We start from the raw sequence: 23,082 nt of genomic DNA, 5'->3' as shown, positions 1-23,082 counted from the left end.
TGTAAAAAAGGGTGAGTTGCATTCAAATATCTCTGTTGCCAAGCCTAATTGGCCTTTGAAGCATGTTCAGAATGTAGGTGGGTTTCAGATGAAGGTGGTGGAACAAATCATAGTATTCTTTGAATGGTGTACTGGGTCTGGAAGCCTTCACAAGAAATACCTCGGCTCACTCCAATTTATATTTGCAGTCTTTATTCATGTACTGTACATATTTACAAAGTACAGGGCATAATCCCATGCGTCTGAATCCTCGGTAGCTGATTTCGGGAGTGGAGATTTATGACTCCTCCTCTAGCATGAAAGCTTGGGAAGACCCAAGCGCCTCCTCTGCTCTCTGCATTTTAACCCTCTCCGTTCCTGCGCTGAGCGAACAGGCATTCCTTCTACCTCGGTGCCGGAACTGGAGTGGTGTTGATGCTCCTGGCAAGCATCAAGGAGCATCCTCTCCGCCTGAGTTCCTTCCGCTTGCCCCCCCCTCTTCTGTCTCTTCCTGCAGTTCCTGTTCACTATGCTCTCCCCCCTGCCTTGGCTCAGGTGCATTCTCTGACACCCCCATGACAAATGGTAAGAAATTTCACAGGCAATTTATATAGGATCCATCTTTTCATGAGGAGAGAATACCGGAGAATTGTGATAGCTTTTGTAATAAATTGTTCATTTACATATTTACAGTCTGAACAGATTTTATAGGCCGCAACAGCATTCTCAAGTGACTTGCAAGGAGAAATAAAACCATGTGAAATTCGATAACAATAAAAATAAAGAAGTATTAGTGCAGTCACATAAAGCAAAAGTAGCTTAAAGCTAAAACAGATTAAAAGGGCCTAGAAAATAATAATAATAAGGTTTTTGACTAGCACTAAATTCACCCCAAGGCAGGCACCAACCAGCCAAGCCTGTCTGGGCAGGGCATTACACAGCCAAGGTGCCACCACTGAAAAGACCCACTCCTGCAGTGATCAACCAACACATAAACAGTGCTGGTCTGCAAGCTGTATCATTTCAGCACTTTAGAAAGAGAGCTGTGCTGAATATTCCCGAATTTTGAATTTTGGGTTGACAAATCAATTTTCTTTTTCCCCCAGCAAAAGAAAGATTTCATGAATATTTGTTTTATTTTCCTGAATTAGTGTGATCGCATTCGATGAAGAATTAACTCAATGTTTCTCAGTCTTTTTTTAATCCATGCCTCCTTTTCTCTGCTATACAATCTCATGCTCCTCTTCAAACGAGGCTCCTTTATTTCATTTGAACTTCTAAAGAATTTAAAAATCATGGAAGCACTCATACCATCCTTCCCTTTAGATCCTCATACACCCCTCACTGAGAAACCTCATTGGATTAAGAGAACAGAATGAACTACTTTGTAGCCAATCTGCTATTTGATGACACCAATGAAAGCATGAGGTGAGCAGAAGATCAGCAGAAGGTATATAAACCAGTGATCAGGAAGGAGCCTGATTGCTATTTTCTTGCACCATCTATTTTTTCTTGAATCTTATCAGCAGTGGCACATAAGCGAAGGTCTTTCAGTGTGGTGATCAATGTCTTGTAAGCATCTTTTGTCCCATGTTCTTGGTACCAACATTCTAACAGCTTTATTTTCTGCTCAGCAGCATTATTTGGATTATCATTCATGATCACGTCTATGCGATTTGGCGTCATATTCAGTCTCCGAACAAAAGACATGACCTGTGACAGCAACATCTCCTCTGCAATAACAGGAATGTGAGGCAACAGATCGAGATCTAGAAAGGAAAAATGGGGGGAAATGTTACATGCCATCTCTAAGCAGTGAGAGAATCTAGGGGTTCCAAGTGCTTCCCAGGGTTGGCTTCCTTGGAATGAAGGTCAAGTGTCTTTAGAATATATGGTTTTATTTATGTATATATACAACCTCAGCATAATATGGAGGGGCTCACAGCATGATTACTTCTTCATTCATCACAGATTTGGATCCAGCACAGAGCAAGCATGTTTCTGTGTCTAGCTCCTAACCTGCTTCTCACACCCAACTGTCCCCCTATCTCTCTCCTACATAGCAGCTAGGTGAGGGGGGTGGGGTGGAAGAAAGGCCTGTGCATTAGTCAGGAGGGCACCACAGCATTTTTTTTGTTCTTGCAACCTAGCTCATTCTTTTGGGTTGCTGTTGAAGACATTCAATTGGCCAGAGAAGCTCATTGTCTTGCAAAAAAAACCTTGTAGAATGAGTTCAGCGACAGATTTTCATCTTCACTGGGTGTGGGACCCAAAGAATTGGAAGGGTCTCAGACATCATCCAGACTTAAACCCACAACAAAATATTATCTGCATAAACAGATAACTCGCAACTTATGCACATAGTTTACCAAAAAAAGTTTTGTTTTGTTTTTTAAAAAAGGAGGGAGAAAGGGGGCAGGGAAAAAAAAAGACTTTGTCAATTCCACCTGCCATTGAACCCAATGTGTTTTGACTGTACATGATTTTGGCTTTACATGCTATCCCCTGAATGTAGCCCCTACATAAGTTGAGAGTTGCCTGCATAACACTTTTCTCAATTTTACAATCATTTATATGAGGCCTATGCAAAACCATAAATATGTCATTCCAAGGAGGGTTCACACATGGAGAAGGCTCCAGGGATTTTATGGTAGACAAAATTTTGCGAGTTCTATTCCCCCACCCCCCATTATCACATTGTTGTGAGAAAAGACTTAAAGGCATGGAAAAGCTCTCTCAAGGTCTGGCAACACTTTAAAATGGGTTCATAGGTATAGTCTTCTCATGCGACTGCTCCACCTCCATTTTTACACAGCTGGTAGTAAGTTACACTTGTTTAAAAGTATCCCTATAACAATATTGCTTTCTCTGAGGTGATACATTTTAACAGAGGGTGCTCCCCCCCCCTTGCGGGAGTGTGTGCTTTCAAAACAAACAACTACCTTTCTAAAACCTGGGTTGATTCAGCAATGCTTTTCATTTCAAAATGACCGCTCCCCACATAAAATGGAGGGCACATTTTGCATGGTCACGCACCTCTTGACCCCCAAAAGGCAACTCCCTGGATGTTCGGATCTGGCACCACCTCGGCAGGCAGGATGCAGGGGGTCTCCGCCTACCCCAGACAACTGCCCAATCCTGCCTGGGGGAGGTGTTTGCCAGGGGTCTTACAGCTCACACAATAGAAGCTGAATCCTACCTACAGGCACCAGTCGGCTCCAGAGCTTCTCCCACCCTCCATGCCCTCATTGACCATTTCGTTGCAGTTCACTGATTTTCTGTTGCAGATTAACCCCCTTTTCCCACAGGTACGCAGGTGCTGCTATGTCAAGGTCGCTGTTGAAGGGCCAGAAAGGAATTTCCCTGCATTGGCAGGTTTCGCCTTTCCCGTAGCAATACGTCACAACTTGGGCGGTGTCAGGCCTTGGATGGAATTCTTTTGTCCCTCTTCTGTCTCTGAGCTGTGACCTTCTGCAAATCACTGTTGTAAATCTATACTGTCTTCCTCTTCTCTGGAAGGTTCAGAAGGAGGGGGAGGCGGTCTCCAGCATTCCTCCTCAGTCCAGTCCCTGACAACCACTGAACCATTCAAAAAAGAATGGTCTTCTCCATATAGTGGAAGACCATTAGAGAGACCTCTGCTCTCCTCTTCTCTCTGGAGTTCCATAAATTATGACTACCAATAAGGTCCTCTACCTATTCCTGACAATGTAGATGGAACACATAGGAGGCCTTGTTGCAGGTTTGCCTGTAAGTGGTCCTTCAGATAAACTTGTAACAAATGATAAAGAGCTTTAAAAAGATTGCCACAGCACTTTGAATTAGGTCCAGAAACAATTGGAAACCTGTGCAGCTCCTAACATGCTCCTAAGAAGGCAGCTCCAGTTTATAATTTAGCTGCCACATTCGGGACCAGCTGAAGTTTCCAGGCTCTGCCAAAAGTAGAGCATACTGCAAAAGTCTGTGCTGTAAATAAGATGATACTACGGCCAAATCTGTGCTATACAGGCAGCGGTGGAGCAAGCCGATCGGACGCCTGGGGCTGTGCGCCGCCCACAAGGCGGGGCGAGCCGTGGCAGGATGCTCTGTGGGGCCTCCGGAATCTGCCTGCCTCCTCCCACTCAGTCTGTCACCCTACAGCTGGGGGGAGGCAGCGGGCGGACCGTTTGGGGCAGCGTGGAGCCTGCGGATGCCCAAGCTGCCGTGTCACTCCCAGGAGAGACGCATGGCTCGGGCATGCTGCAGGCCCCACGGTGAGTGCTGCCTGGCATTTTGTCACCCCCCTCAGTGGTGACACCCAGGTTGAACTGACCCCACCTCCGCCCCTGTATACAGGCCGACATGCCTATGCCCTTTTAAAATGTGGTGGGTTTTTTTTGGGGGGGGGGGTATTGGGTTGTTTTTATTTTGATTATGTATTCTGTGCTTTTATATTTTGATTTTATTCTGTGAACCACTCAGACCTCCGGGTATAGGGCAGTATAATAATAATAATAATAATAATAATAATAATAATAATAATAATATCCTTATATTTTTCATACCTGGATAATGGAGAGGCTCCATTTCCTGTAAGGGCAGATTACAACATATATATATTAAAACAAAACATCAAACATTAAAAACAAAATATCCTATACAAGCAACAAACCAATAAATCAATAGAAACCACTAACAACAACAACAACAACAACAACAACAGTTTACAGATATACCCAAATTAATGTAACCACCAACCCCAACTAAACATTTAACCAACACCAACCTGACAAAAATGAAACAGAGGAACCAAAATTAGAACTGTTTAAAACAGTTAAAAACATTTTAGCCAGTTGTCCCAACCCAGGAGTTGTTCCAGCAATGTCCCAGGAGCCTCTTTGAGCTGTTCAAGGTGAGCCTGGGCCTCACCCCCTAGGGAGGTGCAAGGCCCCTTGCAGCAGGGACACAAGACCAGGCACCTTGTGTCTTAATATGGATACATCAACTAACACAGAAATAGCCAATGTAGTGCCCTCCTTTCAGCCTCAGCAAACAAGAAAATGGTCAGGGAATTGTAGTTCAGGAACACCTGGGGAACACCACATTGGCAAACCCTCATCTAACTAACACAAGGTTACTTGTGGCATTTAAATACCATTGACTTCAATGTGATCTAAAGAAGCATTTAAATACATCTACGATGTGTTACAGATGGCCAAATGATGCACAGGGGTCCATCTGATTGTTCCATCTTCTGACTAGATTAATAGTCAGTTTGTGATAAGGTTTGCAAAAAGGCATGCATGCTTATCTAGCCCAAGAACAAGGATTATTACAGGACAAACTGTACCTGCCGCGTTATGGAATACAGTGGTACCTCATGTTGCGAATGGGATCCGTTCCGGCGGCCCATTCACAACATGAAAAGGCCGCAACATGAAGCACCACATCTGTGCACGTGCGTGACGCAATGCGGTGCTTCTGCGCATGTGCAAAGTGCGACTTAGCACTTCTGTGCATGTGAGCAGGTTACAGACACATCAAACCCGGAAGTAACCTGTTCTGGGACTTCCATGTTCGGCGCCTCCATAACCTGAAAAGACGCAACATGAAGCAAACGTATCATGAAGTATGACTGTATATGGTTATATTAATATCTTCTTTTATATTGACGTCAGCAGCTTTCAGACTCTCTCCATTTCAGTGCTTGTATGAACTTTACTATAACTATTTAGATCTGAACTACAGTGGTACCTCGGTTTATGAACACAATTGGTTCCGGAAGTCTGTTCATAAACTGAAGCGTTCATAAACTGAAGCGAACTTTCCCATTGAAAGTAATGGAAAGTGGATTAATCCGTTCCAGACGGTCCGCAGAGTAACCGTTCATAAACTGAAGCGAACTTTCCCATTGAAAGTAATGGAAAGTGGATTAATCCGTTCCAGACGGGTCTGCGGAGTACTTAAACTGAAGCGTTCATAAACTGAAACATGGGTGTAATTGGTTCCGGAAGTCTGTTCATAAACTGAAGCGTTCATAAACTGAAGCGAACTTTCCCATTAAAAGTAATGGAAAGTGAATTAATCCGTTCCAGATGGGTCTGCGGCGTTCATAAACCGAAAATTCATAAACCGAGGTGTTCATAAACCGAGGTTCCACTGTATCATTATTTATGCCTTCAGGTTGGATAAAAGTGGGGGGAGGGATAATAATAATAATAATAATAATAATAATAATAATAATAATAATAATAATTGTTATGTACTGAGCTGAATCCTAGAACAATAGGATTCAGAATCAGCGGGAGCTACCCAATCCAACTCCAGGTGGAAGTGAATCCGCAACCTGATTGGCCTGCTGGAGCAGCCAATCAGGCGGCTGGCAGAAGTGAATCTGCTACCTGATTGGCCTGTAGGAGCAGCCAATCAGGCTGCAGGCAAAAGTCAATCCACAATATAATTGGCCCACAGGTGTAGCCCTGAAGTAGCCAATCACGCAAGGCCCATTGTGTAAATAATGTATATAAGCAGATGGTTTGGGGAAAAGAGCCATTCGTCTTCTCTTCTCCTCCTTGATGACTATGAGCTGAATAAAGAGCATGAAATTCACTCTTGACTCCGAGTATATTTCACTGGCGACGAAGGTGGGATCCTGCTGAGCTGACCGCCACCACGCACTGCACCGCAGCACCGCCACCTGCTGCACCGCTGCATCGCACCGTGCATCCAGGCTTCAGCTCCAGGACCCAAGGAACCCAGAATGGCAACCGACAGCAGCTTCTCGCCATTCAAACCAGCATCAGGAGACTGGGAAGGGTACGCCACCCGTTTCAACTTCCTCCTGCAAGCGAAAGAAGTCACCAACGATGCCATGAAGAGGGCGACATTCTTCAGCGTCTGTGGAGAGGAGACGTTTGAAATCGCCCGGGCTCTCCTTGCACCTAGAGATGTCGCTACCGTCTCTTACAAAACAATAATGGAACGGCTGAAGGAGCACTTCTCACCACAGCCCTCGGTGGTAGCTTGCCGAAATGCCTTCTACGCAAAACGGCAAGCCCCGGGGGAAACCATAACTGGGTTTGTGACCTCCCTCCGCCAAGCCGCCCGGTTATGCAACTTCTCAGAATTGGAGAACATGCTTCGTGACCGCCTCGTCGGTGGCCTGAGGGACGAGATGTTGCAACGACGCCTCTACGCCAAAAAAGACCTCACGTTCCAGATTGCTCTGGAGGAAGCCCTGGCAACCGAAGCCGCCGAGAGGTCAACGCAAGAGGCACGACCGGCCCCGCCATCCCAACCGAGGGTCTACCACGAAGACCTCACCGACGAATCCGAATCTGACAGGGAGGAAGTACACCGAGTACAGCGGCGCACTCAAGCAGCACACACACCACAGCAGCCTCGACGAGAAGGAGGGAACTGTGCAAGCTGCGGGGAGAACCACGAGAGGAGGACCTGTCGTTTCCGCAATGCAGAGTGCAGGCAGTGCAGAAAATTGGGACACATCGCCCGGGTGTGTCGGGCTCGACTCACCCGTCGACAAGCATCAGATGACCGACCCAGGAGCCCCAGGTCACACGGCACCATGCACCAAGGCAACTCGACGGAGATCACGGACTACCAGGTATTCCAGTTGCCCCATCCCAGCACAGAGAAAATTTATATAGAGGTACAGATAGAGGGAGCCCCATGCCGCATGGAGCTGGACACGGGTTCAACTCTATCCATAATCTCGGCCCGAACATTAAGGGAACTGTGCCCTAATGGGGGTCCCAAACTAAGGCCGGCCCCATTCACCCTCCGGGACTTCCAGAAACGTAAGGTCCCTACTATGGGGGTGGGGACCTTCAGGGTGCAATATCGAGGGCGAAAGCAACAATTGGACTTGCTGGTAGTTAAGGGCCCCTACGTTAGCTTACTGGGACTGGCATGGTTTGGACCTCTGGGGCTAGCCGTTACCGGGGTGAACCGCACTAGCTTACAAGTGGACGTGGACGCCATATGCAAAGAGTTTCCAGGGGTTTTCGATGGGGCATTGGGACGATATACAGGACCCCCCATTGCCCTACAGCTAGACCCCGCTGTACGACCCATCAGGCACAAGGCCCGCCGGGTCCCGTTTGCCCTGAAACCCCGCATAGACGAGGAATTGGACCGGCTCGTGGAGCAAGGAGTGCTGGAGCCGGTGCCCAACGCCCCCTGGGAAACTCCAATTGTCACACCCGTCAAGCCTAACGGTTCGGTCCGCATCTGTGCAGACTACAAATGCACCATAAACAAGGCTCTCACGGCCCATGCATACCCAGTGCCAGTGGTCAGCCATGTCCTCGCCACCCTGGCTGGGTCAAAAATCTTTGGCAAACTGGACTTGGCCCAAGCGTATCAACAGTTGCCTGTGGACGAAGCCACAGCAGAGGCTCAGACGATTGTGACGCACAGAGGGGCATTCAGAGTAAAGTGGCTGCAATTTGGCGTTAGCGTGGCACCAGGCATATTCCAGAATCTAATGGACTCTCTCCTTAAAGGGATTCCTGGTGTCACCCCCTTCTTCGATGATGTACTGATCGCCGGGCCCACACCAGAGGAATTTGAGGACCGCCTCCGCTCCGTCCTGCACCGTTTCCAGACGGCGGGCCTCAAGGTGAAGCGGGAAAAGTGTTTACTGGGAGTGCCGCAGGTGGACTTTCTGGGATTTAAGGTGGACGCAGAAGGGGTCCATCCAACCGGTGACAAGGTACGGGCCATTTGTGAGGCCCCAGCGCCCAAGAGCAAGCCCGAACTTCAGTCATTCTTGGGACTATTGAACTTTTACCATGCCTTCCTTCCCCATAAGGCAGCGGTAGCGGAGCCCCTACACAGACTCCTAGATAAAAGGGCCCCTTGGGTGTGGGGCCAGCGACAAAGGGCCGCATTCCAGGCAGTCAAGGACTTGCTCGTCTCGAACTCGGTCTTAGCACACTTCGACGAGAGGCTGCCAGTGGTGCTGGCATGCGACGCCTCTCCCTATGGCATCGGCGCTGTCCTGGGACACCAACTCCCGGATGGAAGAGAGGTGCCGGTGGCATACTTCTCCCAGACGCTTGCTGCAGCCGAACGAAACTACTCACAGATTGACAAGGCGGGTCTGGCAATCGTGAAGGGCGTAAAAAAATTCCATGATTTCTTGTACGGGCGGCCCTTTACCATAGTGACTGACCACAAGCCGTTGCTTGGCCTGTTTGCCCCTGAGAAGCAGACCCCCAAGTGTTGTCTCCACGTGTCCTCAGGTGGTCAATTTTCCTTGCCGGCTACCAGTATGCACTAATCCACCGCCCTGGGAAGGCGATGGGCCACGCAGACGCCCTCAGCAGGCTACCACTACCAGAAACAGGCCCCGACCCAGCGCCTGCGCAAGAGGTTATGACCCTGGAGCTGCTTCCCGACCGACCCATTCAGGCACAAGAAGTTGCGCACCATTCCACAAAAGATAGGGTCATCTCCCGGGTCCTGGACTGGGTGTGGCGAGGATGGCCCAGCAGCAGCCCCGGGCCAGAATTCGCTGGCTACACAAACCGCAAACATGAACTGTCGGCCCACAAGGGGTGCCTGTTATGGGGAAGCAGGGTTGTTGTTCCCCAGCCCCTCCGCAAAAGGGTCCTCACAGCCCTACACGAGACACACCCAGGGGTAGTGAGGATGAAGGCCCTTGCCAGGAGTTATGTGTGGTGGCCGGGGATTGGCAGAGAGATAGAGGCCTGGGTCCAACACTGCCAGACCTGCCAAGAATCCCGCCCGGATCCCCCAAGGGCCCCAGTCCAGCCCTGGGAGTCCGCCCGACATCCATGGTCACGCTTGCACGTGGACTTCGCTGGCCCCTTCCAGGGAAAAACATTCTTCATAGTGGTGGATTCCTACACCAAATGGCTGGAGGTCGCACTGGTACCATCCACTTCCACGGCGGCAGCCATCCGGGTACTACGTAAGCTGTTTGCGACCCACGGGCTCCCTGACACCCTCGTCTCGGACAATGGAACCGCATTCACGTCAGAGGAGTTCCAGACCTTCACAGCGCAGAACGCCATCCGCCACATCCGCTCAGCACCATTCCACCCTGCCACCAATGGCCAAGCGGAGCGCATGGTGCGGACCACCAAGGACAGCCTCCGCCGCATGACACAAGGGGACTGGGAATACCGCCTTGCCGCATTTCTTCTAGCACAGCACAGCACCCCAAGCACAACGACGGGCCGGAGCCCAGCTGAATTACTAATGGGCCGGCGCCTTGCAACTAGACTGGACCGACTTCACCCCGACAGAGCTCAGGATGAGGTAGTGGTGGGGAAAGGCAGGAACCCCCGGACATTTGTGGCCCAGGACCCAGTGTATGCAAAGAATTTTGGGGCAGGCCCAGCATGGGTACCCGCCACAGTCACCAAGGTGACCGGTCCCGTGTCGTACGAGGTACTAACGGAAGGGGGGCAATGTTGGCGCCGCCACTGCGACCAGATACGGCGACGATTCCCAGGAGGAACCCGGGAGGAGAGCGGGACAGAGGGGTCCCAAGGGGACAGCAGGGCAGTGAGGCCTGTAGAGCGAGAGGGGTGGGCAGAGGAAGCAGAAGCAGTAGGCACAGAGGGGCGCCCCGAGGCTGGAAGGACACCGGAACCAGAGCTACAACCTAGTGGTTCAGTGGCGCCAGACCAGACAGCCCCGGCACAGCCAGCAGCCTCGGAACACGAGCCAGAACCAGAACCCCTGACCAAGGAACACCCCAGGCCACAACGCACACGGAGGCGGCCAGCAGACCTTGGGGACTACGAATGCAACTTCCCGGGCAGGACTGGAACTTAGAGGGGAGGGGTGTTATGTACTGAGCTGAATCCTAGAACAATAGGATTCAGAATCAGCGGGAGCTACCCAATCCAACTCCAGGTGGAAGTGAATCCGCAACCTGATTGGCCTGCTGGAGCAGCCAATCAGGCGGCTGGCAGAAGTGAATCTGCTACCTGATTGGCCTGTAGGAGCAGCCAATCAGGCTGCAGGCAAAAGTCAATCCACAATATAATTGGCCCACAGGTGTAGCCCTGAAGTAGCCAATCACGCAAGGCCCATTGTGTAAATAATGTATATAAGCAGATGGTTTTGGGAAAAGAGCCATTCGTCTTCTCTTCTCCTCCTTGATGACTATGAGCTGAATAAAGAGCATGAAATTCACTCTTGACTCCGAGTATATTTCAATAATGATAATAATAATAATAATAATTTTATTTAAATGCCACCCATCTGGCTGGGTTACCTCAGCCACTCTGTGTGGCTTCCAATAAATTAAAACACAGGAAGACACTGTCTAGATCTACGGACTTTGTTATGTGGCCAGCTGTAATGTGCTTTGAATTTACTATATAACCAGGGATCTGATTTTGGTCTAGGCCAGTTCATTGCCAGCACATAATAGGTGTCCCAAAGATAAGGAAAACTACTTTTTGTCTAAGAAAAAAACGTTATTTCCCCATTTTCTTTCTTACAATATTCCTCAGGTTATGTTTATATATTTATTTCATAAAATTTATATACCATTTTTATTGTAAATGCCATGCACTGTATTCAAAGTAAGAAAGGATACTCACCATTCCGTTTGGCGGCTCTTTGACGTTGTACTTTGCGGTTTTCTTCTTTTTGCGCACTGCAGCCACGCAAAAAAGAACTATGGTTTGTTTGTTTGTTTTGCTACATTCATAAAACAACAGGAGTAGCAATAGGAAGGGACCTAGAATTCTACAACCCTGGCCCATTAGGGCTGTGAACCAGATTGGGCCAAAGTCCATATCCAAAATTGTATCGGTCTTATTTGGGTGGATCAAGGTTTTGGCTGGATTGCAATGAGACAGTGTCCGATTGTCTCGAGTTGGGTTGGCCCACCTGCAGTGATCCGAGATGGTCAAAAGGTGAGGTGAGGGGGCGGGATACAGGGGGAAAGCAGGAGAGATAGGCAACCCCTGAAAACATCAGCATGAGGCTGTCTGCAAAAGGGCTTTCAAACAGCCCTGCCCTGCGCTGTTCCCAGTAGCCTGCTTCCATCGGGTGAACGGGTCCGTGCAGCCAAATTGAGCAGTACTGAACCTTCTGCTCACCAGATGAGTCGGTGGTTGGATCCTGATTGCTGCAGAGGTCTGTAGTCATGTGGGGACAGGGTGAGAGGTGAGGTGACACAGCACCCCCTTCTCGCACCCCCTTCTGACTGTATGCTTCATCAGGGTTTTAAAACCACGATTAAACAAGTTGTTGGGTGGAGTTTAGAAGCCCATTTCATGAAGTACAAAGACTACACTTTCTGCTACCCCATCCAATTTTGGATTAAAGCTGAAGACAAAAAAACAGATTGATGGAATACCAGCTCAGAACTAAACCATATAGAATTTTAAAGTGCTTACTCCCAGGTAAGGGACGCGGGTGGCGCTATGGGTTAAACCACAGAGCCTAGGGCTTGCCGATCAGAAGGTTGGTAGTTCAAATCCCCGCAATAGGGTGAGCTCCTGTTGTTCGGTCCCAGCTCCTGCCAACCTAGCAGTTCGAAAGCATGTCAAAGTGCAAGTAGATAAATAGGTACCGCTCCAAGTGGGAAGGTAAACGGCGTTTCCATGCGCTGCTCTGGTTCGCCAGAAGCGGCTTTGTCATGCTGGCCACATGACCTGGAAGCTGTATGCCGGCTCCCTTGGCCAATAAAGCAAAATGAGTGCCACAACCCCAGAGTCGGTCACGACTGGACCTAATGGTCAGGGGTCCCTTTACCTTTACCTTTACTCCTAGGTAAGAGGGGTTAGACTTGCTACCTTAGTTCTCTAGAAGTACTTTCACATGAACCTTGAGACCATCTTTTAAACTTTTCTTAAATGTATCTGGGCATGAAAAGACCCATGTCTATGTTACATACTGTAAGCCATAAGCACAACCCTCAAGCATGCATTGCAGGTTGCTGCATATTTTAGAACATAAATAATGAAGTTTAAAGGTGCATCAACTTACCATAACACATTATCCCAATACCTGTAATGGAAATCCCCAGAACGACTACAACGGGTGCAATGATTTCAGCTTTTTTATCTTGCACAATCTCTGTTAAGAAGAACATTGCAAAGTTTCATACAGAATATGCAGATACTTTTCACCAATAAGCATTTTAGACTTTAATGGCTCACATGGCAGGTCTCTGCTTCATGAGGTTCAACTTGGACACAAAACCATTTTATGGGTAGAATGAACAAATGAAACCCAGCCCCACCACGCTCAGTACAAAAATACATAACATTCCCTTAAATATAGTCAGATTGAAAACAACTGACAGCCCATTCACACAGCTGTTTGTTTCACTCTGTGGCTGCTAAGTTTTTGAGTCAATCCATGCCGACTTTCACTTCCCACCCACCCCAAGGCTGAGTGGTGAGTGCTGTATGTAGGAGAGGTCTCAACCCCACCCCGACATTTTGATTTACGAGCCCCATCATATACAAATGCACCACATGTGACCAGTGATAGGATGGCCAAAAGTTTGGCTGACTGAAAACTGAAGTTGTCATGCATCTGAAAGAGCGAACTGAACGCCAACTCTTCTCTTGGAATCATTCCCTTGTTTAAGGTATATTTTAGAGCTAAGTCAAAGATCCCCACAATTACCTGTTCTGTCACATCTGGTGTTATTGGTTTGGGTGCAACTTTCTAGAATTTTACCACCTTTACACCTGTGAATAAATTATTTGAAAATAATGGAAAGATTAGGTCATCTGTCAAGGGAACAGAGCAAAATAGTCAATTTCCTCAAGTTTTTGAGTTTCTGATTATGATATAGGAATTTTGAAGTTCCTTTTGGAGGAATGTATTCTCCAATGACATTGACAAGCTGGACCTCCCAGAAGCTGCAATCTAGATCTTTTGACTCTCCAGCTCAGAGTCTCTGAAGTCAATGGCCAGAGCTGGAAGCTAGAACCTCATGTGAAACAAATAGAAGGCACTGTTACACTGGCTAGGCCAAAGATATGGAATCAGTAGCTCTCCAACTGTTGTCGGGACTCCAACTCCCATCAGCCCCTGTCAGCATAGACAATAGCCAGGAATGATGAGAGTTGAAGTCCAACATCTGGAGAGCCACTGATTTCCCATCCTTGGACTATGCAGAAGCAAAAGAGCGGGCTCCTGGTATTTATATACCATGCCTGGAGTATCCAATACTTATTGCTGATGATGCACACCCTTATTCCATTCTGCTCCAGAAAACGACTTTGAAGCGTAAGCACATGCACTCCTCAGTAGCTCTCTAGGCTAGGTTCAGATCCCTGTTTAGGTGAAACTTAGAGTCCATTACGGAGAAGCTGGAAAGTGTGGTCATGGTTGTACATCATCCCTCACCATTGGCCAAGCTAGTGGGGAATGGTGAGAGATGTACTTCAGATTCAGATTATGCTCCACTCCAAAACACGCCCAGAGAATGGTTGGAAATACATGGAAGAAGAGCGAAGATGCCACCTAGTGTTTGGAAACTATTGTGCAGTCTCTTCCTTCTGGATTTACTTATTTTATGGTAGTCCCATAAGGAGTAGCCTGCGATTTGGACAAAGTTTCAAATCAGACCATCAAGGGTTGCATTCATATGAATACAGAGCAAGGGTGCAAAATTGTGGCTCCCTAGAGGCTGATGATTGTGCATTCTTCAAATTCGGGGATCAGTATCTTTTATGGGGAAGTACATACCAAAAAATGCAAATTTTATGGGGGAAATGCATAAAAACAACTATTTTGCAGGGGAAAATACAGGTATGTGCAAAAGGTGTGTTTTAAGAGCAGTGCCTAGAAAATCATACAAAAATGCATATTTAAGGGGCAGTGTGTTGTAAACTGTAAAAAATGTGCACTGCAGGGAAGATCACATACAAAACTGTGTTCAATTTAAAGGATTCGTGCATCCCTAGTCAACCCTATCTCATCAAAGTAATAGGTGTTTGGAACTATGGGGTGGATATATTCCCGAGACCACATATACTGGGAGCAGGTTCAGAGGATCAAATACAAGATCTACAATTCAAAAATGCTTTAGATCCTGTCTCCAGTCCCCGTTTTTCACTCAAATCGCCCTTTAGTCAGTAACTGTGCAGGAGACCCCCCCTTCATGGATCAATGCCTTGTCGTGGCGAAGGGGCTTGAATAACTCAGAGAAGCTATGAGCTATGCCATGCAGGGGCACCCAAGATGGACAGGTCATAGTGGAGAGTTTTGACTAAACGTGATCCACCTGGAGAAGGAACTGGCAAGCCACTCCAGTATCCCTGCCAAGAAAACTCCATGGACAAAGACAACAGGCATATAAAAGTTATGACGCTGGAAGATGAGCCCCTCAGGTCGGAAGGCGTCCAACATGCTACTGAGGAAGAGCGGAGGACAAGTACAAGTAGATTCAGAGCTGATGAAGCGGCTGGGCCAAAGCCGAAAGGACGCTCAGTTGCGGATATGCCTGGAAGCAAAAGGAAAGTCCGATGCTGTAAAGAAAAATATTGCATAGGAACCTGGAATGTAAGAACCATGAGTGGAGGTAAGCTGGATGTGGTCAAAAATGAGATGACAAGAATAAATATAGACATCCTGGGCATCAGTGAACTAAAATGGAAGGGAATGGGCGAATTCAGTTCGGGTGACTATCGTATCTACTACTGTGGGCAAGAATCCTGTAGTAGAAATGGAGTGGCCCTCATAGTCAACAAAAGAGTGGCAAAAGCTGTAATGGGATGCAATCTCAAAAATGACAGAATGATCTCGATACGAATCCAAGGCAGACCTTTTAACATCACAGTAATCCAAGTTTATGCACCAACTACCGGAGCTGAAGAAAGTGAAATTGACCAATTCTATGAAGACCTACAACACCTTCTAGAAATGACACCAAAGAAGGATGTTCTTCTCATTACAGGGGACTGGAATGCTAAAGTAGGGAATCAAGAGATAAAAGGAACAACTGGCAAGTTTGGCCTTGGAGTTCAAAATGAAGCAGGGCAAAGGCTAATAGAGTTCTGTCAAGAGAACAAGCTGGTCATCACAAACACTCTCTTCCAACAACACAAGAGACGACTCTACACATGGATATCACCAAATGGGCAGCATCGAAATCAGATTGATTATATTCTCTGCAGCCAAAGATGGAGAAGCTCTATACAATCAGCAAAAACAAGACCTGGAGCTGACTGTAACTCAGATCATCAGCTTCTTATAGCAAAATTCCAGCTTAAACTGAAGAAAGTAGGAAAAACCACTGGGCCAGTAAGATACAATCTGAATCAAATCCCTTATGAATACACAGTGGAAGTGAGGAACAGGTTTAAGGATTTAGATTTGGTGGACAGAGTGCCTGAAGAACTATGGATGGAGGCTCGTAACATTATACAGGAGGCAGCAACGAAAACCATCCCAAGGAAAAGGAAATGCAAGAAAGCAAAATGGCTGTCCAACGAGGCCTTACAAATAGCGGAGGAGAGGAGGCAAGCAAAATGCAAGGGAGATAGGGAAAGATACAGGAAACTGAATGCAGATTTCCAAAAAACAGCAAGGAGAGACAAGAGGGTCTTCTTAAATGAGCAATGCAAAGAAATAGAGGAAAACAATAGAATGGGGAAAACCAGAGATCTGTTCAAGAAAATTGGAGATATGAAAGGAACATTTCGTACAAAGATTACCATAATCAAGGACAAAAGTGGTAAGGACCTAACAGAAGCAGAAGACATCAAGAAGAGGTGGCAAGAATACACAGAGGAATTATACCAGAAAGACATGGAGGTTTCGTACACCCCAGGTAGTGTGGTTGCTGACCTTGAGCCAGACATCTTGGAGAGTGAAGTCAAATGGGCCTTAGAAAGCACTGCTAATAACAAGGCCAGTGGAAGTGATGATATTCCAGCTGAACTATTTAAAATTTTAAAAGATGATGCTGTTAAGGTGCTACACCCAATATGCCAGCAAGTTTGGAAAACTCAGCAATGGCCAGAGGATTGGAGAAGATCAGTCTACATCCCAATTCCAAAGAAGGGCAGTGCCAAAGAATGCTCCAACTACCGCACAATTGCGCTCATTTCACACGCTAGCAAGGTTATGCTTAAAATTCTACAAGGCAGGCTTAGGCAGTATGTGGACCGAGAACTCCCAGAAGTGCAAGCTGGATTTCGAAAGGGCAGAGGAACCAGAGACCAAATAGCAAACATGCGCTGGATTATGGAGAAAGCTAGAGAGTTCCAGAAAAACGTCTACTTCTGCTTCATTGACTATGCAAAAGCCTTTGACTGTGTCGACCACAGCAAACTATGGCAAGTTCTTAAAGAAATGGGAGTGCCTGATCACCTCATCTGTCTCCTGAGAAATCTCTATGTGGGACAAGAAGCTACAGTTAGAACTGGATATGGAACAACTGAGTGGTTCAAAATTGGGAAAGGAGTACGACAAGGTTGTATATTGTCTCCCTGCTTATTTAACTTATATGCAGAATTCATCATGCGAAAGGCTGGACTAGATGAATCCCAAGCCGGAATTAAGATTGCCGGAAGAAATATCAACAACCTCAGATATGCAGATGACACAACCTTGATGGCAGAAAGCGAGGAGGAATTAAAGAACCTTTTAATGAGGGTGAAAGAGGAGAGCGCAAATTATGGTCTGAAGCTCAACATCAAAAAAACCAAGATCATGGCCACTGGTCCCATCACCTCCTGGCAAATAGAAGGGGAAGAAATGGAGGCAGTGAGAGATTTTACCTTCTTGGGCTCCTTGATCACTGCAGATGGTGACAGCAGTCACGAAATTAAAAGACGCCTGCTTCTTGGGAGAAAAGCAATGACAAACCTAGACAGCATCTTAAAAAGCAGAGACATCACCTTGCCGACAAAGGTCCGTACTGTATAGTTAAAGCTATGGTTTTCCCAGTAGTGATGTATGGAAGTGAGAGCTGGACCATAAAGAAGGCTGATCGCCGAAGAATTGATGCTTTTGAATTATGGTGCTGGAGGAGACTCTTGAGAGTCCCATGGACTGCAAGAAGATCAAACCTATCCATTCTTAAGGAAATCAGCCCTGAGTGCTCACTGGAAGGACAGATCGTGAAGCTGAGGCTCCAATACTTTGGCCACCTCATGAGAAGAGAAGAATCCTTGGAAAAGACCCTGATGTTGGGAAAGATTGAGGGCACTAGGAGAAGGGGACGTCAGAGGACAAGATGGTTGGACAGTGTTCTCGAAGCTACCAACATGAGTTTGACCAAACTGCGGGAGGCAGTGCAAGACAGGAGTGCCTGGCGTGCTCTGGTCCATGGGGTCACGAAGAGTCGGACACGACTAAACGACTAAACAACAACAACAACGTGCAGGAGACTTACTCATCACATGGAGCACAGTGGCGGCATGGTTCAGAAGAATTGCAGAAGTAGCCAGACTTACATCTACATTTTACGTTCTGGTGGATGGTACAATTCTTTTCAACTTCAAAACCTAAAATAAATAGAAACATTTTGTTAAATTATTATATAAACCAGTATATTAAGGAACTGGTTCTTTTTATAGTGGACAGGTCTTGAAGATTCTGATGAATTCCACTGGAATCTGAAGAGAAACCAGGCTGATTCCCGAAGGACTGTCACAAAAAAAGAGGTCCATTGGGATTGTTGTGTTAGGTTTCCTGGTTATAATGCTAGTACTTCTTCCCCAGTTTCTAATGTTCTGTTTACACTGCATTACCTATTGTGTGGTGCCACAAAGGTGTGCTAAATTTCATTCACACCAGTGGACTTTATCAGACTTGCTGCTACCCTCCCACCTTTCATGTGCATGTGTGCTTCTGTTCCCCAGGGAATAACTGCATGCTGGCTTACCACCCGATGATTTTCTGGAGAACATTAGGAGACACTTCTTAATGGTAAGGGCAAGTCAACAATGCAACCAAGTAACTAGAGTGGTGGTGGGCTTTGCCTCACTGGTGGTCTTCAAGAAGAGGCTGGGCAGCCATCTGTTAGGGGCTGCTGTAGCCCTGTATTCCCTGCAAGGAAACAGATGATCTGCAAGGCCCCTTCAGCTCTGTGAGTCTAAGTGTTCCTGAGGTTCAATGAAAACCCAAAGACTTGATCATATATTTAAGAGTCTTCAGTTGATGAAAATCAGGATATAAGCATGTTTTAACTTCTATATTGCACCCATTTTGTTCTGTTTTGTTCCATGTGTCTACATGTCTTCACATCACAGCAGCACATAATATTTAGCTGTTTTAATAAATAAGAGTCCTGTTCTGTTATTTGGTTCCCATCCCCTAGAGGCCAGTGTGTGCAATGGCTGCCGCCACCACCCTACCCAGCATGCAGTCTGATGCATATACGTAGAAACACATGCAGGGAGACAAGAAGCCTTTTCTCTGTGTTGCAGGTGGATCATGCACATGCTCGGCTTTCTGCAAAGACATGCACTTAAAACATTTCTCTCTAAAGCAATATACATCACAATCAATAGTTCTAGATTGCAAACATACCATGTTCAGTGTCACAGTGACTACATCGCAGGCATTTAGGGTGATAATTGTAGTTATCCATATACTCTTCCCCATCTATGCATTTTTCACAAGAAGTTGTACGGTTGTCCTTTGTGCACCCTTTCCGTTTAGCAAAGGAACCTATTTTTAAAAAAACCAAAAAAACACCAGTTTAAACATTAAGATGGTGTGATCCACTTGAATGTCTAAGATTTCCTGAATCACTTTGTCTTGTTCAGCACCACCTAAGTGCCAAATAATTGCAGGAACAATGCTAACCAGACAGTGGCGAGGTTAAACAGGTATCCATTTCCAAACTATTTAATAATGTGACTTAAGTGGAGCTTGACAGAGCAATATTCAAATGCTTTCCTTTTAGGTAGCCTGATGAGAATGACATATGAAATGTGATGGCGATGGTGACAGAGGCCAGAGCTAGCACACTTATCTCTGCTGTAATAAATAATAATAATAATAATAATAATAATAATAATAATAATAATAATACAATTATACCTACCGGGCTTACAACTATCACAGCAACGACCTTGAAATGGATATTGTGTGTCATTCTGACACCCGATAACATTCCTCTTAAAAATACTTTTCACTGGCCCAGGTTTCTTATGTGCTCTGGGCATCATAGGCATAGAAACATCCTCATGCAATGGTCCAGGAGTAATAAAATCAAATGCCTATATGAGAGAGAGAGAATATATAAATATTGCATTTCAATGCATTATGGCGTTTTCCCAAAAGATAATAGTTCTCTTTGGATTCTGATAGGCAATAAAGACAGCCAAATTACTCCTTACCAAGTTTTATTCATATGAAAATAAAAAAAACAAAGCAAGCAAAAGCAGATATACTCTGATGACAGAAGACTGCACAGAAGAGATTGCAAGTTCTGAGTTTGTGGGGGAAGGCTTCCTTGTGGATAATTCAGAGAATCACTCTTGGCTACTGGTGTGACCCCAAGGAAGATATAAGCACCCCAAGATTATAGCTTAAGTTTTCCTTCCTGTGAGGAAAAGTAGAAGAAGAAGTTGGTTGGATGTTGCAAGCCAGGCGTCGGCAACGTTTTCCGGCTGTGGGTCAGAGGATTCAAACGGACTATTGCCCGTGGGCCAGACATGGGCAGGACATGCACAGAAGCCATAACCGGTGTACCGGACATGGGCAGCGCGGCACTGGAAATGGCTTCTGCGTGTGTCCGTGGCTGCGCAGAAGCGATTTCCGGCATGGCGCTGCCCATGTCCGGGACGCCGGAAATGGCTTCTGCGCATGTTCGCGGGTGCACAGGCGCAGACGTCATTTTAGGCGGCGCTCAGCGAGTCCCCGAGCCACGCTGTGCCGGTTTAGCACAGCGCACGGGGGACTCGCCAAGCGGGCGGCTTGGTTCATGGGCGGTCCATGGGCCGGATAAACGGCCTCTGTGGGCTGCATCTGGCCCATGGGCCGGACGTTGCTGACCTATGTTGCAAGCCCTTCCCCATCTGGAAACCAGAGTACACTCAGCTGTGGCTCCTTTGGTGTTTTTAAGGGCATGCTGTGTCTTAAATGTAACCTGTCTGGTATCATACTGAGTGTAGTTGCTTTGCAAGTTAATGTTGCCATTTCATTAAAAATCTATCTCCCATCAGCCCCAGGCAACATGACCAATGACCAAGGATTATGGGAGTTCTCCCCTCCTGAGCAGAGTAGTGAAGGAATCCTGCACCTTTTACAATCATCCCCGGTTACGCAGTTAAGAAGGCAGGAATTTCTGTTCCAGCCTGTCCTTGTCACAATCAGTGCAGCTTCTGCGCCACTGCAGTTCGAATTCTGCCAGATACAATATTAGAAATCTAGTGCACCTGCCATGCTTCCATGCCTCCCCCTAAAACAAGATTTCCTGTTTCTGTTATCTTTTTAGCTTATCTGCAGTAAAACTACTACACAATGCTTACTACAATAATAAGAAACTGATAATATGCTGCACTGCTGCAGTGTACTAAGGTGAGTGAAACCACATAATTTCTCATCTTCATCTTGTTCAGGGCAAATTCACACGATAGAGTCCAGCTGAGACCATCTTCCTACAAATTGCTGAAGATGAGAAATTTGCATCTTTAAATGGTTCCTCAAGTGAAATGTGTTCACATGTCTAGAAAGTTAGCATGACAGGAAGATCTAGAATCTTGTCCCTATTGCACTACTTTTTTTTTTTAAGGGCAGGGACTTTTTCTACAGAACAGAGCACACAAAAATCCCATATCTAGCAAGAGGTGGTGGTCCACGGGATGGAAAATTCTGTTGACTCATAGGTACTTTCTTACTGACTTGAGCTCAACGGTACATGCCCAGACTTGACAGTTACCACGTACCATCTCCCTCTTTCCTTCAAGTTTTTCTTGGGACTTCCCTTTGAGTAATTTCTAAAGTAAAATAACTCAGTCAACCATAGATATTAAAGTGCATCGCGCTAAGAGCGAGAGATTTGTTGCTTCTCTGAAATATATTTGTGAATAATACATTCAGGAAGAAAGCTGAAATCCCGCCCGGTTGACAGCAATGACCAACTTCCTGTTGACACAACTCAGCCTTGCGTTATAATAAACTAAGTATGCAAAGATTTTAACTTACCTAACGTAGTCGTTTGAGGGAAGGAAAGAACCACCATGTTGTTCCGGTGATAGTTGCATAGCCAAATAAGAAAAGGAATTTACTGTGCAGGCTGCATCCAATAGTTTATGAATTAATGTTTTTAATTTGTGGGGGTTTTTTTTTTAAGGCTTTAATAATCTTTATTGAGGTGCAAGCTTCTCAAAGTACCTTCTTTTCCCTACACAAGAAAAAACCAAACAGTTTCTGGGTCAGCTAACCTCGCTGTTCAAAACAAAAAACCCCAACCATTTGGGATTCACTTTCAAACCCTGCCACTATCTGACTACCGTTTCTCACTCAGCCTTCCTTCAGAACTGTTGGCAAAAACTCTCAAAACAACAGACTGACAAAATGCCTCTGAATAAGAAGGTTGTGGTCTAATAACAGGTATTTCTATGCTTACAGGGAGGCGAAATGTGGGGAAAAAATACTTACCAGACACAGGGTTACGAGGCAGAGAACAAGTTTCTTGACCATGTTGTTTTGCCGGTGCATGTAAAAAGAAAATGAAAGGAGAGCACTTCTGAGAAACTCCCTCCCCCTTATAGTCAGCAATGTAAACACGGCTTGACACTCTCTACTTTGGACAGCTTGTGCTATTTTAAGATAAGGAAACACCCTTCCGTGGACAGCTCTGCAGCCGAATCAATTCAATCGACTCAAGTCAAACTGACTTTGTCTGGTCATTCTTGCAGTGAGCCAAGGTAAAGGTAAAGGGACCCCTGACCATTAGGTCCAGTCGTGACCGACTCTGGGGTTGCGGCACTCACCTCGCGTTCTTGGCCGAGGGAGCCGGCGTACAGCTTCCAGGTCATGTGGCCAGCATGACTAAGCCGCTTCGAACCGCCGACCTTCTGATCAGCAAGCCCTAGGCTCTGTGGTTTAACCCACAGCGCCACCTGCGTCCCTTTTGCGGTGAGCCAAAGGAATCCTTAAATCATTTGCTGCTACTTGTGTCCTTGC

The 23,082-nt window shown here is 46.5% G+C and overlaps 1 protein-coding gene across 6 annotated transcripts; it reads right to left on the bottom strand.

Moving 5' to 3' along the window:
• Positions 1–175: 175 nt before the first annotated feature.
• Positions 176–23,082, bottom strand: FAS (Fas cell surface death receptor). Of its 6 annotated transcripts, none has more exons than XM_088670308.1 (10): positions 22,555–22,946; positions 22,099–22,297; positions 19,994–20,168; positions 19,474–19,614; positions 18,335–18,446; positions 13,609–13,673; positions 12,961–13,050; positions 11,565–11,641; positions 4,524–4,548; positions 176–1,748 (listed from the first exon to the last, which is right to left on the bottom strand). In XM_088670308.1, exons 3-10 carry the CDS (start codon positions 20,121–20,123, stop codon positions 1,465–1,467), a joined length of 924 nt encoding a protein of 307 aa, XP_088526434.1. In that variant the 5' UTR covers positions 20,124–20,168; positions 22,099–22,297; positions 22,555–22,946; the 3' UTR covers positions 176–1,464. The 6 variants fall into 6 exon arrangements, with proteins under 6 accessions (XP_088526434.1, XP_034994349.2, XP_088526432.1 ...); XM_035138458.3 differs by having other exon boundaries at positions 11,565–11,620; positions 22,555–22,936; XM_088670306.1 differs by lacking the exon at positions 22,099–22,297 and having other exon boundaries at positions 22,555–23,082.

The sequence above is a fragment of the Zootoca vivipara genome, chromosome 5 (genome assembly GCF_965207765.1).
Source record: "Zootoca vivipara chromosome 5, rZooViv2.hap1.1, whole genome shotgun sequence".
NCBI lineage: Eukaryota > Metazoa > Chordata > Lepidosauria > Squamata > Lacertidae > Zootoca > Zootoca vivipara.
This window is presented reverse-complemented; position numbering and strand designations above follow the sequence as displayed.

Excerpts from the sequence above, each read along its gene's own strand:
- FAS (XM_088670306.1), bottom strand. The coding sequence starts at position 22,614 with ATGCACCGGCAAAACAACATGGTCAAGAAACTTGTTCTCTGCCTCGTA. Across the intron at positions 13,674-18,334 it reads CACTGTGCTCCATGTGATGA|GTGTAAAGGTGGTAAAATTC; the intron begins GTAAGTCTCCTG and ends ATTTATTCACAG. Across the intron at positions 1,749-4,523 it reads GGAGCCTCTCCATTATCCAG|ATCTCGATCTGTTGCCTCAC; the intron begins GTATGAAAAATA and ends TTTCCTTTCTAG.